The sequence below is a fragment of the Panthera pardus genome, unplaced genomic scaffold, assembly GCF_024362965.1.
Source record: "Panthera pardus isolate Hobbes unplaced genomic scaffold, ASM2436296v1 HiC_scaffold_24, whole genome shotgun sequence".
In the NCBI taxonomy this organism is placed as follows: domain Eukaryota; kingdom Metazoa; phylum Chordata; class Mammalia; order Carnivora; family Felidae; genus Panthera; species Panthera pardus.
Window position 1 is genome coordinate 108972595 of NW_026526810.1, and position 14889 is coordinate 108987483.

Here is a 14889-nt window from a genome sequence, read left to right on the forward strand (position 1 = left end):
ACTTAAATATGTAATAAACCCCACTTGGAAAGTCACTGGCCTAGCATGAGTTGGGGTGCCTAAATTTGAAAGCCACCTTCCAAAACACTTTTTAATGTGAAACAGAAGGTGGTCTTAAGCAATTTAAAAAACTATTTAGACTTGAAATTTGACCTGCTTTGAAATTGTTACATTTATATTCTGGAACATTAGTAATTTCTGCACTCCCAGCTTGTAACACAAAAAGCATATTGGAAAACACCTTAGCCACATTTCTTTAAATGAAGTGAATTAAACCAGAACATAAATTGCAGTGTAATTACTTCAGCCATTCTCATCTCTAAAAAAATCTTCCCTGTGGCAAGTTTCTTTCTTCTGTGAAAATGGAACAAAACTGTTGTTATGGAAACTGAGAATTTGGAGATGCTGGAACTTGGCATAAGATGCCAGATATTGGTTAGCTACTGAATGGGCTCTACGTGTTATGCAAATTTCAGAATATTCATTTCTGTAACCTTCCTCGGAGGGAGTAAGATGGGCTAAATTATTGACAGTAACTGTAGATTACCTACCTTAACATGCCCTGATTAATGGTGAATGTTTTAAATACAGTTATGTAAGGGAATCGGGGAGGAAAAAAGCAGAGTGTTGTCATTTATGTCGTTTGCTTATTTTTTCTTTCAGCTCCTACGGAAGCGGCACATTGGAAATGATATTGTCACAATTGTTTTCCAAGAGCCCGGAGCACAGCCATTCAGCCCAAAAAACATCCGATCCCACTTCCAGCACGTTTTTGTCATCGTCAGGGTTCACAACCCCTGCACCGACAGTGTTTGTTACAGGTACCTACCTGCGCCCTGGTAGCAGCCTTGTGGGCGGGGCCAGGGGTCACGTGCGGGGGGGTGGGGGGCCATCCTGCTCCGCTTGCTCAAGCAGCAATGGGAAGTCTATTGCCATTTACTTCTGTCTTTAAACTATGTGTGTGGATGGCCGATTCACGCGATGATGTCACCCGATGGCGTTGACATTGCCCAGACACGCTGGTTAGACACCTGCTGTTTCCATTTGCACCTCCTCCTTAGGTGGTGTCCTTGGTCCATACCATCTGGTCACCAGCTAATTACTCATCTTGCTAATTATACTTTGCATTTGGTGTGGCAAGAGCAGAGAAGAATGATGTAATAAGTAGAGAAGTTTTGTTTTAATTACTATTGTCTAAAAAGCCCAGACCCTTGCTTTAAGACTGGTTTGATTCACTCTAACGTTTCTGACTACAGTCTTCAAAGTATTTGTATGCACTAGTAAGCACTTGGTGGAATTGTTTCAGTGTCCCATGTCGACCCAGTCTCGTGAGTGTCCGACTTCAAGCATCTATCTGCAAGAGGCCTTTGGGCGTTGACAAAGATAAGAACCTGAATTGCTGGGTCAACATGGTCATAGTACCAAGAAGATGTGTCAGGCTATTCTAGCATTAACCAGATATTTCTAATAGGAATCTGTCTGTTTAAAGTAATGGAATTTTATCCTGTCTTTCCATCCTTAATTTGGAAGATTAGGCTTTGCTAATGCTGGATATTTGTTTTTAAATTAATAAAGCCACCTACCCAGAAAGTGGCCAGTACAGACTGACAGTTGGTTTGTTGTGAGAGCCACAGCTGTCTACTTTTGGGAGTCAGTGCAGGTTAATTACGGGAGGGGAGCAAGCAAGCTCAGGGAACAAAACAAGGAAAGGTTACTCCGGACTGCTGTAAACCACTACCTTCCTTGCACAGCCCCTAATAACTGTATATGTTGGGCTCTGGTGATAAGCCCAGCACTATTTCTAGGCACTTTACATGGGTTACCTCATTTAATTTGTAAAACCCATGCATTAGGTACTGTTTTTGTCCCCCATTTTCAGGTGAGGAAGCTTAAGCAGTGGGGCTAGGTCCCTGGCCCAAGGTCAGCTAGTACCAGGCAGTTTAGATTGTAATGCACTAAGTCTGATTCTAGAGCCCAGCCCCTTCACTGCTCAGCCATGTTGCCTTGCTCACATGCCCTGTGAAGCACGGGTCTTTGCTGCCCTTGCTGCTGACCTACAAGCTGCTCCAGAACTCTGGGGCTAAGGGGGTGGGAACTCCAACAGAACAGACCTAGATCTGCAGCCTCTTACCAAGAATCTGGTCCCTGGAAGCTGCTTTATTTAGAATAATATGGCTATTATTTAGAATAGAATGACAGTCTTAAGTGCAGAACATTTGACTGTACCTCGGAGGGATGGCTATTTGCACTTAGAAAATATCCCCAAGCAATTGAAACACACTCTGTACTGGATTTATGCAAGGATTTCATGGAACTCTGATAGAAAGCTAACCCCTTTTGAAATGGTCACTATGATGTTTGGGAGTGAAAAGCTTCGCGGTTTGTTTCAGAGATTTCTTCTTTAAAAGCCCTTGTCTACATGAAGTGCTGTCTAGTAGAAATGTAATGCAAGCCATGTATTAATTTTGTATTTTTTAATAGCCATACTTTTTAAAGTAACAAGAAATGGGTAAAATTAATTTTAGCAGTATAGTTTTTGACCCAATAATACATTTTATTTACCTGGTATGTCCAAATAATTATTATTTCAATAGGTGATTTTTAAGTTTTAAAAATTACTGACCTATTTTACATATTTTTGGAGTAAGACTTTGGAATCTGGAGTGCATTTTAGACTTACAGCTCATCTCAATTAGGATGTTTGATTTTCATTGGAAATAATGTTTAGATTTCATAAAAGTTGCAACTGGAAAAGTTGACTCATATACTCGGATTGTTCCAGACATGCTTTTTAAAAGCTTTTGAATGACTGAATTGAGTGTCACTTTTTAAAGTATGTAAAATATGGCCAGGGTAAGTCTAAACAGACTGATCATGAGGAAAGGTCTCTCAACCTTCTTCAACACTTTGCTAAGGAAGGAAGTGATGTCTGTCTGATTCTTTTTTTTAAAAAAATTTTTAATGTTTATTTATTTGGGGGGGGGGTGCAGGGGCAAAGAGAGGGGGAGACACAAAATCCAAAGCAGACTCCAGGCTCTGAGCTGTCCACACAGAGGCTTGAACCCACAAACCATGAGATCATTACCTGAGCCAAAGTCGGATACTCAACCAACTGAGCCACCCAGGCACCCCTGTCTTGTTCTTTTAAAACTCCCCACCCCAGCCTTGAAAACCATGCTTTTTGCTATCTCTCTTATTTTTAATCTGCTGCCTGGCGAGCCCATCTTCTTAGCCCCACCATGCAATGTGATGCTGGACCCTTTGTGGGAAGACAGTGAACACCCCAGCTCATGGCACATGAGCTGGCCTGGGATTTCCTAGTTGCCAAGCATGTTTGAAGACCCAGTGCCCTGCTTAGAAACTGTGAACTTGGGCCTTTTGCAAATCCAAGAGCACGTACCAACTTGCAGTATCACTAAAAGGAATCACAAGAAACGAAAGTAGAGATCTTTTCCTGTTATTAATTTGAGGTATATTGATTGTTCTCAGTCCATCTCAAAGTGAGATAGGCATGTTTCCCGAAGTGTGTGGGGATGTCAGGAGATGCTTCAGGTCCCAGAGCAAATAGGGCAACTCTCTTGTAGTTAATGCTTGGGGGAAAGAGTGTGAAGGGTTTATGTTCTCTGAAAATAAATGTGTCATGAAGCAGAATAGGTCTTCCAAAGAATTTCTGTACCTGTGAGTTTTTCTCATACCCCAGCCACTCCCCAGAATACTAAGGATATGAAGTTATGGGCCTCTTCCATTTATTTACGGTACTTTGGTTGAAAAGTTTATAGAGCTGCATTGATTTCTACTAAATTAGATTTAAATCTAATTTAACTCTACAGTGATACAGTTAGAGGGATTCAAATACTTTTTATCATTGAAAATCTCTTGTTCTGAGCTTTTTCCCCAGGGAACACTCACATGTACTTATTGACATCTCCTTGGCACGTGTGCTGAGGAAAGCACAAAAGGGGTTTTCTCAAAGGAGCTTCTTGCTGTGATCAGGTGGAGAAGTGCGGGGTCCGTACAGGCTGAAGTTATAAGGAACGTTGAACTGACAAAATGGGGTTTGGCATATGTTTTAGAGCATAGATGGAGGAAATTCAGTGGGGGAGAAAAAGAAATAATTCTAGGAGTGGCCAGTGGTGTAGACAGAAGTGTAGACAGAGGAAAGGGTGGGGGGTGGCAGATGCCAGAAGAAGGTGCTGCCATAGATGGGGTTACGAGGCAGTGGAGCCCTTTGGAATGCAAGGCCATCCGGTAGCACGGTATAAAGAGAGCTTTAGGAGAATTCACCCGATGTCACCATGCAAATTAGTTTGTATACAAAAAGACAACTTTGGAACTTGTTCATTTATTTTCACCAGCTCTTTGCAGCTCTTATCATGTGTATGCTAGGCACTATTCTAGGCCCTGGGATATAACAGGGGAACAATGAGAGAAAAATCCTATGGTGGATGTGGAAATGAGGTCCTGAAATAATGGATGTTCTATCTCTCTAGGGATTGGAAAGTTTATAATTTATAATTTATTTATAATAGGAAAAACTGACTATTTCTAACTAATTCCAGAGACCAGTTAACCTTGAACGGTAGACATAGCCAAGAACTCAGAAATTAATCACTACGTCTGTACTAAAGCTTATGCTCATACCTGATAAGAGAGCCCCCGGTCTCTTATTTTATTTGTATCATTACACTGAGCTTAATTATCTGGTCCTGGTTGATAGAGCAGATTAGAAGCAACAAATCAAAAAGATGAAGAACGGTTCAGTGGCAAGGATGTGCTGAGACATCACTAAGTGATTCCTGAGATGTAGAAAAACTCTTCACCTCAAAGTGAAGAGTAAGCACAGCAGTCTGGAGTCATTTGGTTTGGAAACAAAGGACCGAATATACTTAGCTCACCCCTGAGGGCCTCACTTTGTTAAAACACGGTGTAAAAATTTTTCCCAGCATTTTTTAGTAACTCATGAGTTAAGAGACCCAGGCACTGATCTTCAGAGGTTGCAGATGTCATGAAAAGAGAGAAATGTGTGTCTCATAATGGAAGGATACAACCGCACCTATGAATTAGTCTTGTTCCCTCCCCCACCATTGAACCTAAATCTGATCAAACCTCTGGAGGAGGCAGTTTACATATTCTTCATGTAAACATGCCTGTATTCAGCAAAACTCAGACTCCAGGCAACTCTGTGTGACAAACAGCCCTGTTTCCTCAACATGTAAATGCAAGAAATAAAAGAGAGAATGAGAGAAGTGGAGGGGAATTAACAGAATAAAAAAGAAGAAGAAGACAAATTTCAGTGTTGTGTGGGCCTTATTTGGACCCATGTTAGATAAAAAGATTTTTAAAGTTTTAGGACATCTTAAGCAACTGAACATTGGAACACTGACTCACTATTTGATGACGTTAAAGAATTATTAGTTTTAAAACTAGTGTAGTAGTAAGTGGTTATAATGACCTGAGCCTTGAAAACGAGTGTTAAATTGTGGTCAGTACGTTTAGAAAGGTAGAAATGTAGGTTTCTCCTCTCAAAGATTTCCATATTCAGAGGTTAAAATATAATAAATGCTGAAAGGCAGCAGTATGATATAGTGCAAAAAGCACTTGGAATCAGATCAGATTGTCAAACCTCTCAGATCTTAAATTTCCCTTTCTGTGCAGCGGAAGGTGGCTTGACATCTACTTGAAATCCCATAAGTAAAGTATCTAGTGTAGGCAGGGAGTGTGGTGTGTGCATATTAAATGTGCACGCCCTTCTTTTCTTGAATAAAAATAAGTAAATATGCAAGCTTCAGCTAGGAGGAAAAAAAATCAAAGTGGGTCAAGTGGTGGAGATTTTTTCAGAAGGTCCGTCTCAAGCCCCAGTCAGCATCCCTATTGTCCAGTGTAGCTGACCTTTTTGAGACAAAAACCTGAATATGTCACTCTTGGTGTTTAAAACCATTTGGGGAGAAGTGCGGAATGCCTCTTCCTACACACCCCTGCCCCTCCTTCACCTGACGAATTCTTGCTTTTCTTTTTGTGGGAGGGCTCCCCTGCCCTCCCAGGATTATTAGGTAAATGCCTTTCTTAAGTGGTTTCAGTAGCACCCCACACCTCCCACAAGAGCTCTCAAACCACTGGATGTAGCCGCACTAGACTTTGAGCTGCTGGAAGGCTGAGCCTGTGTGACCTCTCATCCTTGATCCTCAACGTGCGCACAGTGCCTGACACAGAGTAGGTGCCCCATGAGTGTGGGGGAATTGATCCTATTAGAAGTCAAGAGCCCCCCAGGGAGTGAATGACAGGCACACATTTGTTCTGCCGCTGGTCATTCCTGTCCTTTGCCTGGGCCTGCTTTCTCAGAATGCTCCCCAAACTGGCAGTCTGATCCAGGCTCCAAGAAGGGGAAACCTCCCTCTACCATTTTGACATTGAGTCCTCTTCCTTCTAAATTTGGGGTTGGAATTGTTTATTGGAATTTCCACGGTGCTTCAGAAATTCAGGCATTGTTGTCTTCTCACTTTTTTTCCATTGAGACTTCTGTTCAGACTTCTCTGGAACATTCCTATGTATCATCTTGAAATTGGCTTTGGGTGTCAAGATCTGCTACTTTATCCAGGGTCTTTGATGCCAGCAAATGCTATGAAGCCCAGCCTAATGGTGGTCTCTTCCATAGTGTGACTCTTGTGGACGGATGGTCCCTTTTGCAAGTGCCTCAAGAGTGCAAGGTTTAAAAACGTTCCTTCAGGGGGAATAGTATGGTCTTGTCATAGAGCACGCTGCTGGCCATCCAGAAGTTCGAATTCCAGTCCTGGCTCTCTGTGAGAGGCTCTGGGCACATCACTTTACTACTCACAGCCTGTTTCCTGGAGAGGTGAAGAATTCATAGCAGCAGCTCAAATAGAGGTTCAAGGATAGGCCAAACATCAGTAAAACTCAGGACACCTTCCTGGTCCTTCGGTCATACTCCCAGGGTTTGAGGGACAGCATGTTTCTGTGTTAAAACGGACGCAGATACTCCTCAGCAGAATGCAGGTTCAAGATGAATTTTAAGATGAAACTCAAGATTTTATTGACAGTTCAAGGAACACTGAATTCTCTGTGTTCTCTTCCAGTGCTACCTTTCCCTAATTGCTTCAGCCTCTGAACTTCTGGCTGCTGGGTAACCCTCCTGAGTAGAACATCCTAGTCCTCAATACTGCTGATCACATAAGGCATGGTTGTGATTGTAAAGAATGTATTATTTCTGAGGAGACAGAGTATTGCCTATGAGGCTAACGAGTGTCCAAGCAGAAGCCCTTTGGAATCTGCTTTTAAAAATAGCAAGAACCATTTATAATTAATACATCTTAAGCATCTATATATAGCAAACTGAAGTTCTAGAAAGGCTTCTTAGAGGCAAAAATACTTTCGGCTGAGCTTAAAGCAGGCCTTATTATCAGGAGTTCAGAATCTGTGGCATCTAAATTAATGAGCTTTTAACCTTGTAGAAAACCTTGAAGTTAGATGAACCCAAAATGAAACCCTTTGTTTGAAAAAAGCATCCCAGGGTATCATCTTCCTTATCTTCCATAAGTGTTCTGTTTCTAATGATGCAAAGCTGATCTTAGCTCCTATATCATTTACCTCCCTACCATGATGATTCATCGATAATTATATGTTCAAGATTCAGTTCTTTCCCTCATAGTTCATTCTAGAGGCTTCTAATTATCACTGGGTTTTCAGTATATGTTTGTCTAAAGTTCTAACAGTTAATAAGTAGATCTGTAAAAAACCTTAAGTAAGTTTAAGGGGCAAATGGATGGATGGTGCTCATATTGGTGCCCCCTGATAAGCATTTTCCTCTCCTTATTTAAGAGAAAACCACAGCTGCTTCTTGAGAAAGAGTGACAATTTGAAGTGAAATTAACAAGAGAAGAAATTGCCGATTTAAAAATGAGTATTTCTGGATCCTTACAGGATTCCTCTTAGAAAAGCTAGCATATCTGGATTTTAGCATCTTTCGCTTGACTTTTGAAAAAAATGATCAAATTAAAATTATACAGCTGTCAGCATTGAAGCCAGACAGTTCACAATAGATGAGAAAAATTGCCTTTCTAAGACTGGTCTAATTAGGCTAAAATGCATATGGAGGTTCTGCGGATTCCCTTCTCCAGTTAGAAAAGGGAGTGTTGCTTGCCAGCTTTCTTTGTCATGAAGTGAACTAAATGGTCCTTTAAAATAATAAATAAATAAATAAATAAATAAATAAATAAATAAATACGTACATTTATGAAAACCAACAAATAGGGCATTCCATGGCATCTTCAGACAAAATAGGTACCTTCTGTCCTGAGGTTCCTGATTTTTATTTATTTCTCCTGTTGTCACAAGAAATAATCATTTTTTGAAACACAAAGCTAAATATGTTAAAGTAAACCCTTCTTAAAACAAAACAAAAATAGTAATGGAACCAGAGTTCTTCAATTTACTTTGAAAGATGTACACTCTCTGATTATGACTCTTCCATTTTGGAATTGCAGAAAAAGCATTTTGTATTGCTGCCCTAATAGTTGGTACAATTGCATATGGACTCACTTTTAAATAATTAGGTAATTTGAAAAGAGAGATGTTTGCTCTGTTAGAATCATCATTTCCAGGCCTCTCAGACTTTGCTAAGGTCCTAGAATGAGATCCGTGAGAACACAGTAGAAAACACAGAACCTTTTTGTTTCCATTTAACTTCTGTTGTTACTGTTTTAGGAAAAACATGATTTTTTTTCTTTTGAAATTAAAAATAATAGATTATTACAGATGCTCATATGGTCCTTATCTTAGGCCCAATTTTAGCAGTATTATGCAGAAGAAGTGATTGGGGCAGGATTTCTCAAATTGATCTTGCCTAAAAGGAGGAGGAAAAGGAAAATATTTTCCTCACAAATAAATTATCAGAATCAAATACCAAATGTAGAGAAAGTGGACCAAAGAATAGCTCAGCTTAAAATACAATTTTAAGAAAAAAGTTCTTTAATGTTTATTTTTGAGAGAGAGACAGAGACAGACACAGACAGACAATGCAAGCAGCGGGGAGGGGCAGACAGAGAGGGAGACACAGAATATGAAGCAGGCTCAAGGCTCTGAGCTGTCAGCACAGAGTCCGATGCGGGGCTCGAACCTGAGAGCCGTGAGATCTTGACCTGAGCCAAGGTTGGACACGTAATGGACTGAGCCACCCAAGTGCCCCCAAAATACAATTTTAAAACATGGTTGCTATTACTGTAAAAATCATAATCATTTTAATACTTACTGAAATTTCAATTTTCATTTTAAAATTATGCTTTTTGGTCTGGTTGCCTAGGTCAACAAGTAATGTTTGTTGAATTTTTTTCAATTTAATCCATTTTTTTTATGTCCTGCATCTTTGGATATTTTTCATTATAAGCTGTCCACATATATAGGCATCACGTCTAAAATGGAGACCACATTTGTGTTTTTACAAAATCTATGCCTGTTGTGAAAGGTTACGCTGATTATAATAACCCCTGCTTGGAAATGATCAGTAGGTATTTAAAGGTAGAATATTACAATGAACTTTTTTTTCATGGAGTTATGTTTGGTTTACTATCTGTTAGTGAAATATTTTTTTACTGTAAGCCTTTTGGGGTTTTTTGGCCACCAGAAAAGTTTACGTTCTCTAAATCCTAAATCCTAAATGTGGTTGAATGGAAAGGTGTGTTCCTGTTAAATAGAAGTATGTACTGTTTCTTGTTGGGCAGTGACAGTTTCCTCCTGAGGGATGTCTTTGTCTTTGAGAAAGTGTATTTTATTCTCGTGCCGCAAGGCTCAGGAAACTGACGCTCCTCTCTCACCTTTGCTTTGTCTCTTAGTGTGGCTGTCACCAGGTCCAGAGACGTGCCTTCCTTTGGACCTCCCATCCCCAAAGGGGTCACTTTCCCTAAGTCAAATGTGTTCAGGGACTTCCTTTTGGCCAAAGTGATTAACGCAGAAAACGCTGCTCATAAATCAGAGAAGTTTCGGGCCATGGCAACTCGGACCCGCCAGGAATACCTGAAAGATCTGGCAGAAAAGAATGTCACCAACACCCCAATTGACCCATCTGGCAAGTTCCCATTCATCTCTCTGGCCTCCAAGAAGAAGGAGAAGTCTAAGCCATATCCGGGAGCTGAACTCAGTAGCATGGGGGCCATTGTGTGGGCCGTCCGGGCCAAAGACTACAACACAGCTATGGAAATAGACTGTCTGTTGGGGGTCTCCAACGAATTCATCGTCCTCATCGAGCAGGAAACAAAGAGCGTGGTTTTCAACTGTTCCTGCAGAGATGTGATAGGGTGGACCTCGACTGACACCAGCCTCAAAATCTTCTATGAGCGAGGAGAATGTGTTTCGGTGGAGAGTTTAATTAATAACGAGGATATCAAGGAGATTGTAAAGAGGTTGCAGGTGAGTGTTTTCCTTCCATTGACTTACATTCAATGTCCCTCTCATAAAGCTTTCAGTATAGACTAGAACCAAGTTGCCCTAGTGGGTGCTATTTCATTAGCTCCTCTGAAAATTCCCTGGTGATCTGAAGCAACCCAGAGTTTATGTCACACTTGGTTTCCCTCCTTTTTCAGAAGGAAAAGTAGAACCAGTGGGAGAAGACACATTTGCTGTGCGTTTGTGTTGGAAACCATTTGCGTGTGACCTGGTCCCACTGCCCTGGTGGCTGGCGACGTAGCCCAGCCAGTCTGCTTTAGCCGTCGAGAAGAATTGTTCGATTGAGTGTCTGTGCTGCCGTGAATTTCTTAAGGGCGAAGTGAGTGGCAGAATACGGTCCCTCTTGGCTGCCAGCTCCCCGTAGGTCTCTGTGAGAGGGTTTCCTTGTAAGTTGAGTGAAGTCATTGAGTGCTTTGGATGCAACAAGTATGTTCTTTCTGGCCTAATGAATGGAGGTTAGTGAAGGGGAAGTAACCACACCGCTCCTCAGCCGGCAGCGGCGTATTCAGAATTACCCTGCTTGCAGTGTTTTCCAAGTTCCCTGTCCACCACTTAACCCCCTACGGCGCTAAACCATTATACCTTTTGTTTCCTTGTCCAGTTTGTGTCAAAAGGTTGTGAATCGGTGGAGATGACTCTGCGAAGGAACGGGCTGGGCCAGCTTGGCTTCCATGTCAACTACGAGGGCATCGTGGCCGACGTGGAGCCCTATGGCTACGCCTGGCAGGCAGGGCTCAGGCAGGGCAGCCGGCTGGTGGAGATCTGCAAGGTGGCGGTGGCCACCCTGAGCCACGAGCAGATGATTGATCTCCTGAGGACATCTGTCACGGTGAAGGTTGTCATCATCCCCCCGCATGACGACTGCACCCCACGGAGGTAGGTCTGCGTTGGCGGCTGTGAACCTGGGAATCCAAGGCCGGGTTTGTGCACCACGTAGAACATCATCTCCTACCGGGTGGGGGAGGAGGCTGCCGCGAAGCGTGCCGGGTTACACGCAGCGCTCAAAGTTCCGTCCGTGGAAAGTCTGACTCGGGACATAGCTCCCTTTCAGCATGTGTCAGCAGCAGCTGGGAAGAGTGACTAACTTGGACCATTCCCAGGATTTACATCTGTGGATTTAGAAAGTTGCCATTACAGATAGAGAAGTCTGGTAATACCCGTCTTAAACATCTTGCACCAGTAGCTGAGAAGCATTGAGCACTTATTATTAGAAGACCCTGAGCAACACAGACTGTCAGGCTTTTTTGCTTTATGTTCCATGACACTCTCATTCTTCTTTCTGTCCAAACTTCGGAATGCCATTTTGACCCCTGCTGTCTCAGCCTGGAACCCTCGACGTGACTTAGCAGGTGTTTGCTCAACTGCATCTGTGTGTCGGGAATCGGCTTCAAACGAGCTGGTGCTGCTCGTGATGCTTTGGCAGTTTGGTTCCCGGCCTTTCACAGAGGGAAGCCCAGGAGCTCCCCGCCCCTCCCAGTTCCTGCCCAGCCAGCAGCATTCTTGAAAATTTAATTTCTCGGTCTCTAGGGAGGTTTCTTGATGGAAAAAATTTAATCAACTGTTTCTTTTCTCCTTTGGGCATGTCCATGTTATTTTCACTAGTTTTTTTCAATCTGTTAATTTGCTTTCAGCCCATTATTTTCTAAGAGTTTCTCTTAAGCTTTGGCAATTAATTCTTAGGCCTTCTAAAGCCAAGACAATATCCTTAACATTCCCCCCCCAAAACGTGACCTGTCCTCTCAAAGATTCATGAACAAGAGATGGCAGAATATGTAAACAGTTATTATGGGTTGTGTCTTTTAAAAAGTAAGCAGCAATGACAACCTGAATGTACTTCCATTCTTCAAATCAAGTGTTGCAGACCAGACCACACTCAGGGTAGTATTTCTGAATCCTGCTTACTGCCTAGATGGCCCAGAGCCTAAGTGCCTGTGTCAGAATACGGTGAGCTGTCTTTGTCTAATACCTTTAAGAAATGCTCCCTTTTGGATGACTGGATTTCTCTGGAAACCAAAATATCCAGAACTTTGTATTTTAGCTCTTTGGGGGAAGGGGGGTTATTCTGAAACACGTGCCCTGCCTTAGTTAACCCGGTCTTCTCTGGGTTTCTCAAGCACATCATCATCACTGTTAAGCATTTTGCTGAACTGGGATTCAGGAATGACTCTGGAGGTGGACGGAAGTGCTTGCTAGGTCCTTACAGGCTCTCCAGCTACTCCGTACTTCTCCTCTGGTCGCTCTGTCTTCTGTCCCTTGGTCTCTCCTTCACACTGTCTACTTGATTGCTTCTAAACAGGCAGCTATAAACTGGAGACGATAACTAAGCTTTGTAACTTGTCAACCTTAAATACCTATAGTACAGTTAAAGATGCTGGTCTGAGGACTGATGTTCTCAGAATGAGTCTGTAAATGGTGTGGCGTCATCCTTCTGTTCAGAGGCCTTTCCCCTGGCTTCTGGGCTCCCCAGTTGGGGGGGGCGGGCAGGGAAATAGGTGTACGTGAGTGTATGTGATGAACTGGGTGGAATGGGCAACATTGCTGACTTTGAATTGTGGTTGGTGGTTACTGAAAGGATGGGTCAGAAGGCCTGGCCCTGGAGAGATAGGCCTGTGGTAGGAGATGGTTTATCTACAGCAGTATACTAAGCTAGATAGGTCTTCTGTGGTGTGTTGCTAAAAACAACTAAAAAATGTGTTGACAATTTAATTTGCCAGATCCTAGAAAAAACACTTTTACATGGATTAGTGCATTTAATCCCTATAACTACTTTATGAGGTCATAATATCAATATCATTCCTATTTAAAGGAAACCAAGACTCAGAGAGGTTACTAACTTTCCAAGCTCGTCTGGCAACTTTAAGTTTCACTTCAGAATCCAAGCTCTTAACTACTACTCTGTATGCTTGGGGCACAGATCTGGTTTTTACACACCAGTATCAGCAGGGATCTGCTGGTACATTCGCTTTCTGTTGAGGACAGGAACCTTGATTTGTAGCATTTGCTGATTCCCATGGTGTAAATACTGCCTCTGGTTGATTTCAAGCTACCAGCACGAACCCACTGAAGGCAGAGTGGGGGCGGATGCTCACAGTCTGCTCTCGCAAGCCAGGACAGACCGGCTCCGCACACCCCTGAATGAATGAGCCGTGTTTGTCTTAATCTTCAGCACTGCTGCTCAGTCACTCATTGCCACTCTCCTAGCCAGTAGAGCGGGCATCACTTGACAGAGAGGTGCTAGGAACCTACCCCCCTGAGGGTGTGGGATGGGGATGCTGGGATGAGAGATCAGCGCACCCCCCACCACCCCCCCCCCCCCCCCCCCCGCCACCACCCCCACCGCAGAACCCCTTCCCTGGGAAGCATGCTCTGTGCCTTTCACTACAGTTTCCATCCGGAAACCCACAGTCACACCTTCTGGGCAGGTGTGAAATGGCGCCATTCATGCCTTTGGAGGACCGGAAGCCCACTCTCCCCTTCCCTCCTTTAGAAGCAACTTCAAAGGAACAGTTGAAGCATTAGCACCTTGCTGTAATTTTCAACAAAGTAAGATAATGCTCTTCTGTCATTTTTCTCTTCTCCTCCACACTTCACACTCCCACTGCTGTTTTCCTAGCAACTAATTACTCTGTTCCTTGACTAGTCACTGTCTCCTTTGTCGGCTGTTACTGCAGCTCCAGCGTGAGGCGGAACAAACAGGCCTCCCCCAGGCACCCTGTGCCCCGCTGCCCCTCAGCTGCCTGCTTCTCGTCCCCAGGATGCTCAGGGGTCATAGGCGATCACCCGTGTGTATTCACATGGGAGAGTCCTTAGCTGTGAAAGGCAGGTCTTTTTGTTTTAATGAAAAAGACAATTTAACGGCAAAGTGGAGCTCCAATAATAAAAGTAAAATAGGGCTCTTTTCCTTCTTCTTAGGATATAGGCAGATCCTCTATGAATTGCTTTCAAACTAAAGGGGTTTTTTAAGAGAAGAAAGGACAGGGGGAGTAAAGCAAAACTCCTGAGCTCCTACTATGTATTGCGCATTAAAAAAAAAAAGTCTTCATTTCCATTAAAACAATGAGGAGGAGGTGGTCAGGCAGGACCCGCTAGCAAGATAGCCTGCTGCAGGCAGCTGGGAAAAGAGGTTTGGTGGTTACCTGCAGACTCCACCAGAAAGCTTCCCAGGGCGTGAGCCGTCAGACATGGCGGGAGTGGGGGGGGGCCTGGCCCTCACCCCCAGCCATCCTGACTCTGGAGTGCTGGAGCCAGGACCCGAACCTGACCAGCATTAATCTGTTGGTGTCTGTGACCTCTGAATCCTCAGCAGTCATCGTCTTGGCAGGATGAAAAACACCCCATTAACAGTTGCACCCAAATTTGTGATGTTCCGAGTGGTGTTGTGGGGGAGTGGTGGACCTTTATTCTGTTGAAGCCTGCTAGCCTACAGCTTTTGAAGAA

General features: G+C 43.2%; 1 protein-coding gene across 13 annotated transcripts in view; it reads left to right on the plus strand.

Annotated features, from left to right (window-relative positions):
- The window catches only part of SIPA1L1 (signal induced proliferation associated 1 like 1), a 362796-nt gene that overhangs the window by 285377 nt on the left and 62530 nt on the right, over positions 1-14889 (plus strand). For all 13 annotated transcript variants that reach the window (XM_053889553.1, XM_053889555.1, XM_053889552.1 and 10 more), the window contains 3 exons: positions 664-821; positions 9843-10416; positions 11054-11328. In XM_053889553.1, the coding sequence (XP_053745528.1) occupies positions 664-821; positions 9843-10416; positions 11054-11328 (1007 nt within the window). The remainder of the gene's footprint in view (positions 1-663; positions 822-9842; positions 10417-11053; positions 11329-14889) is intronic.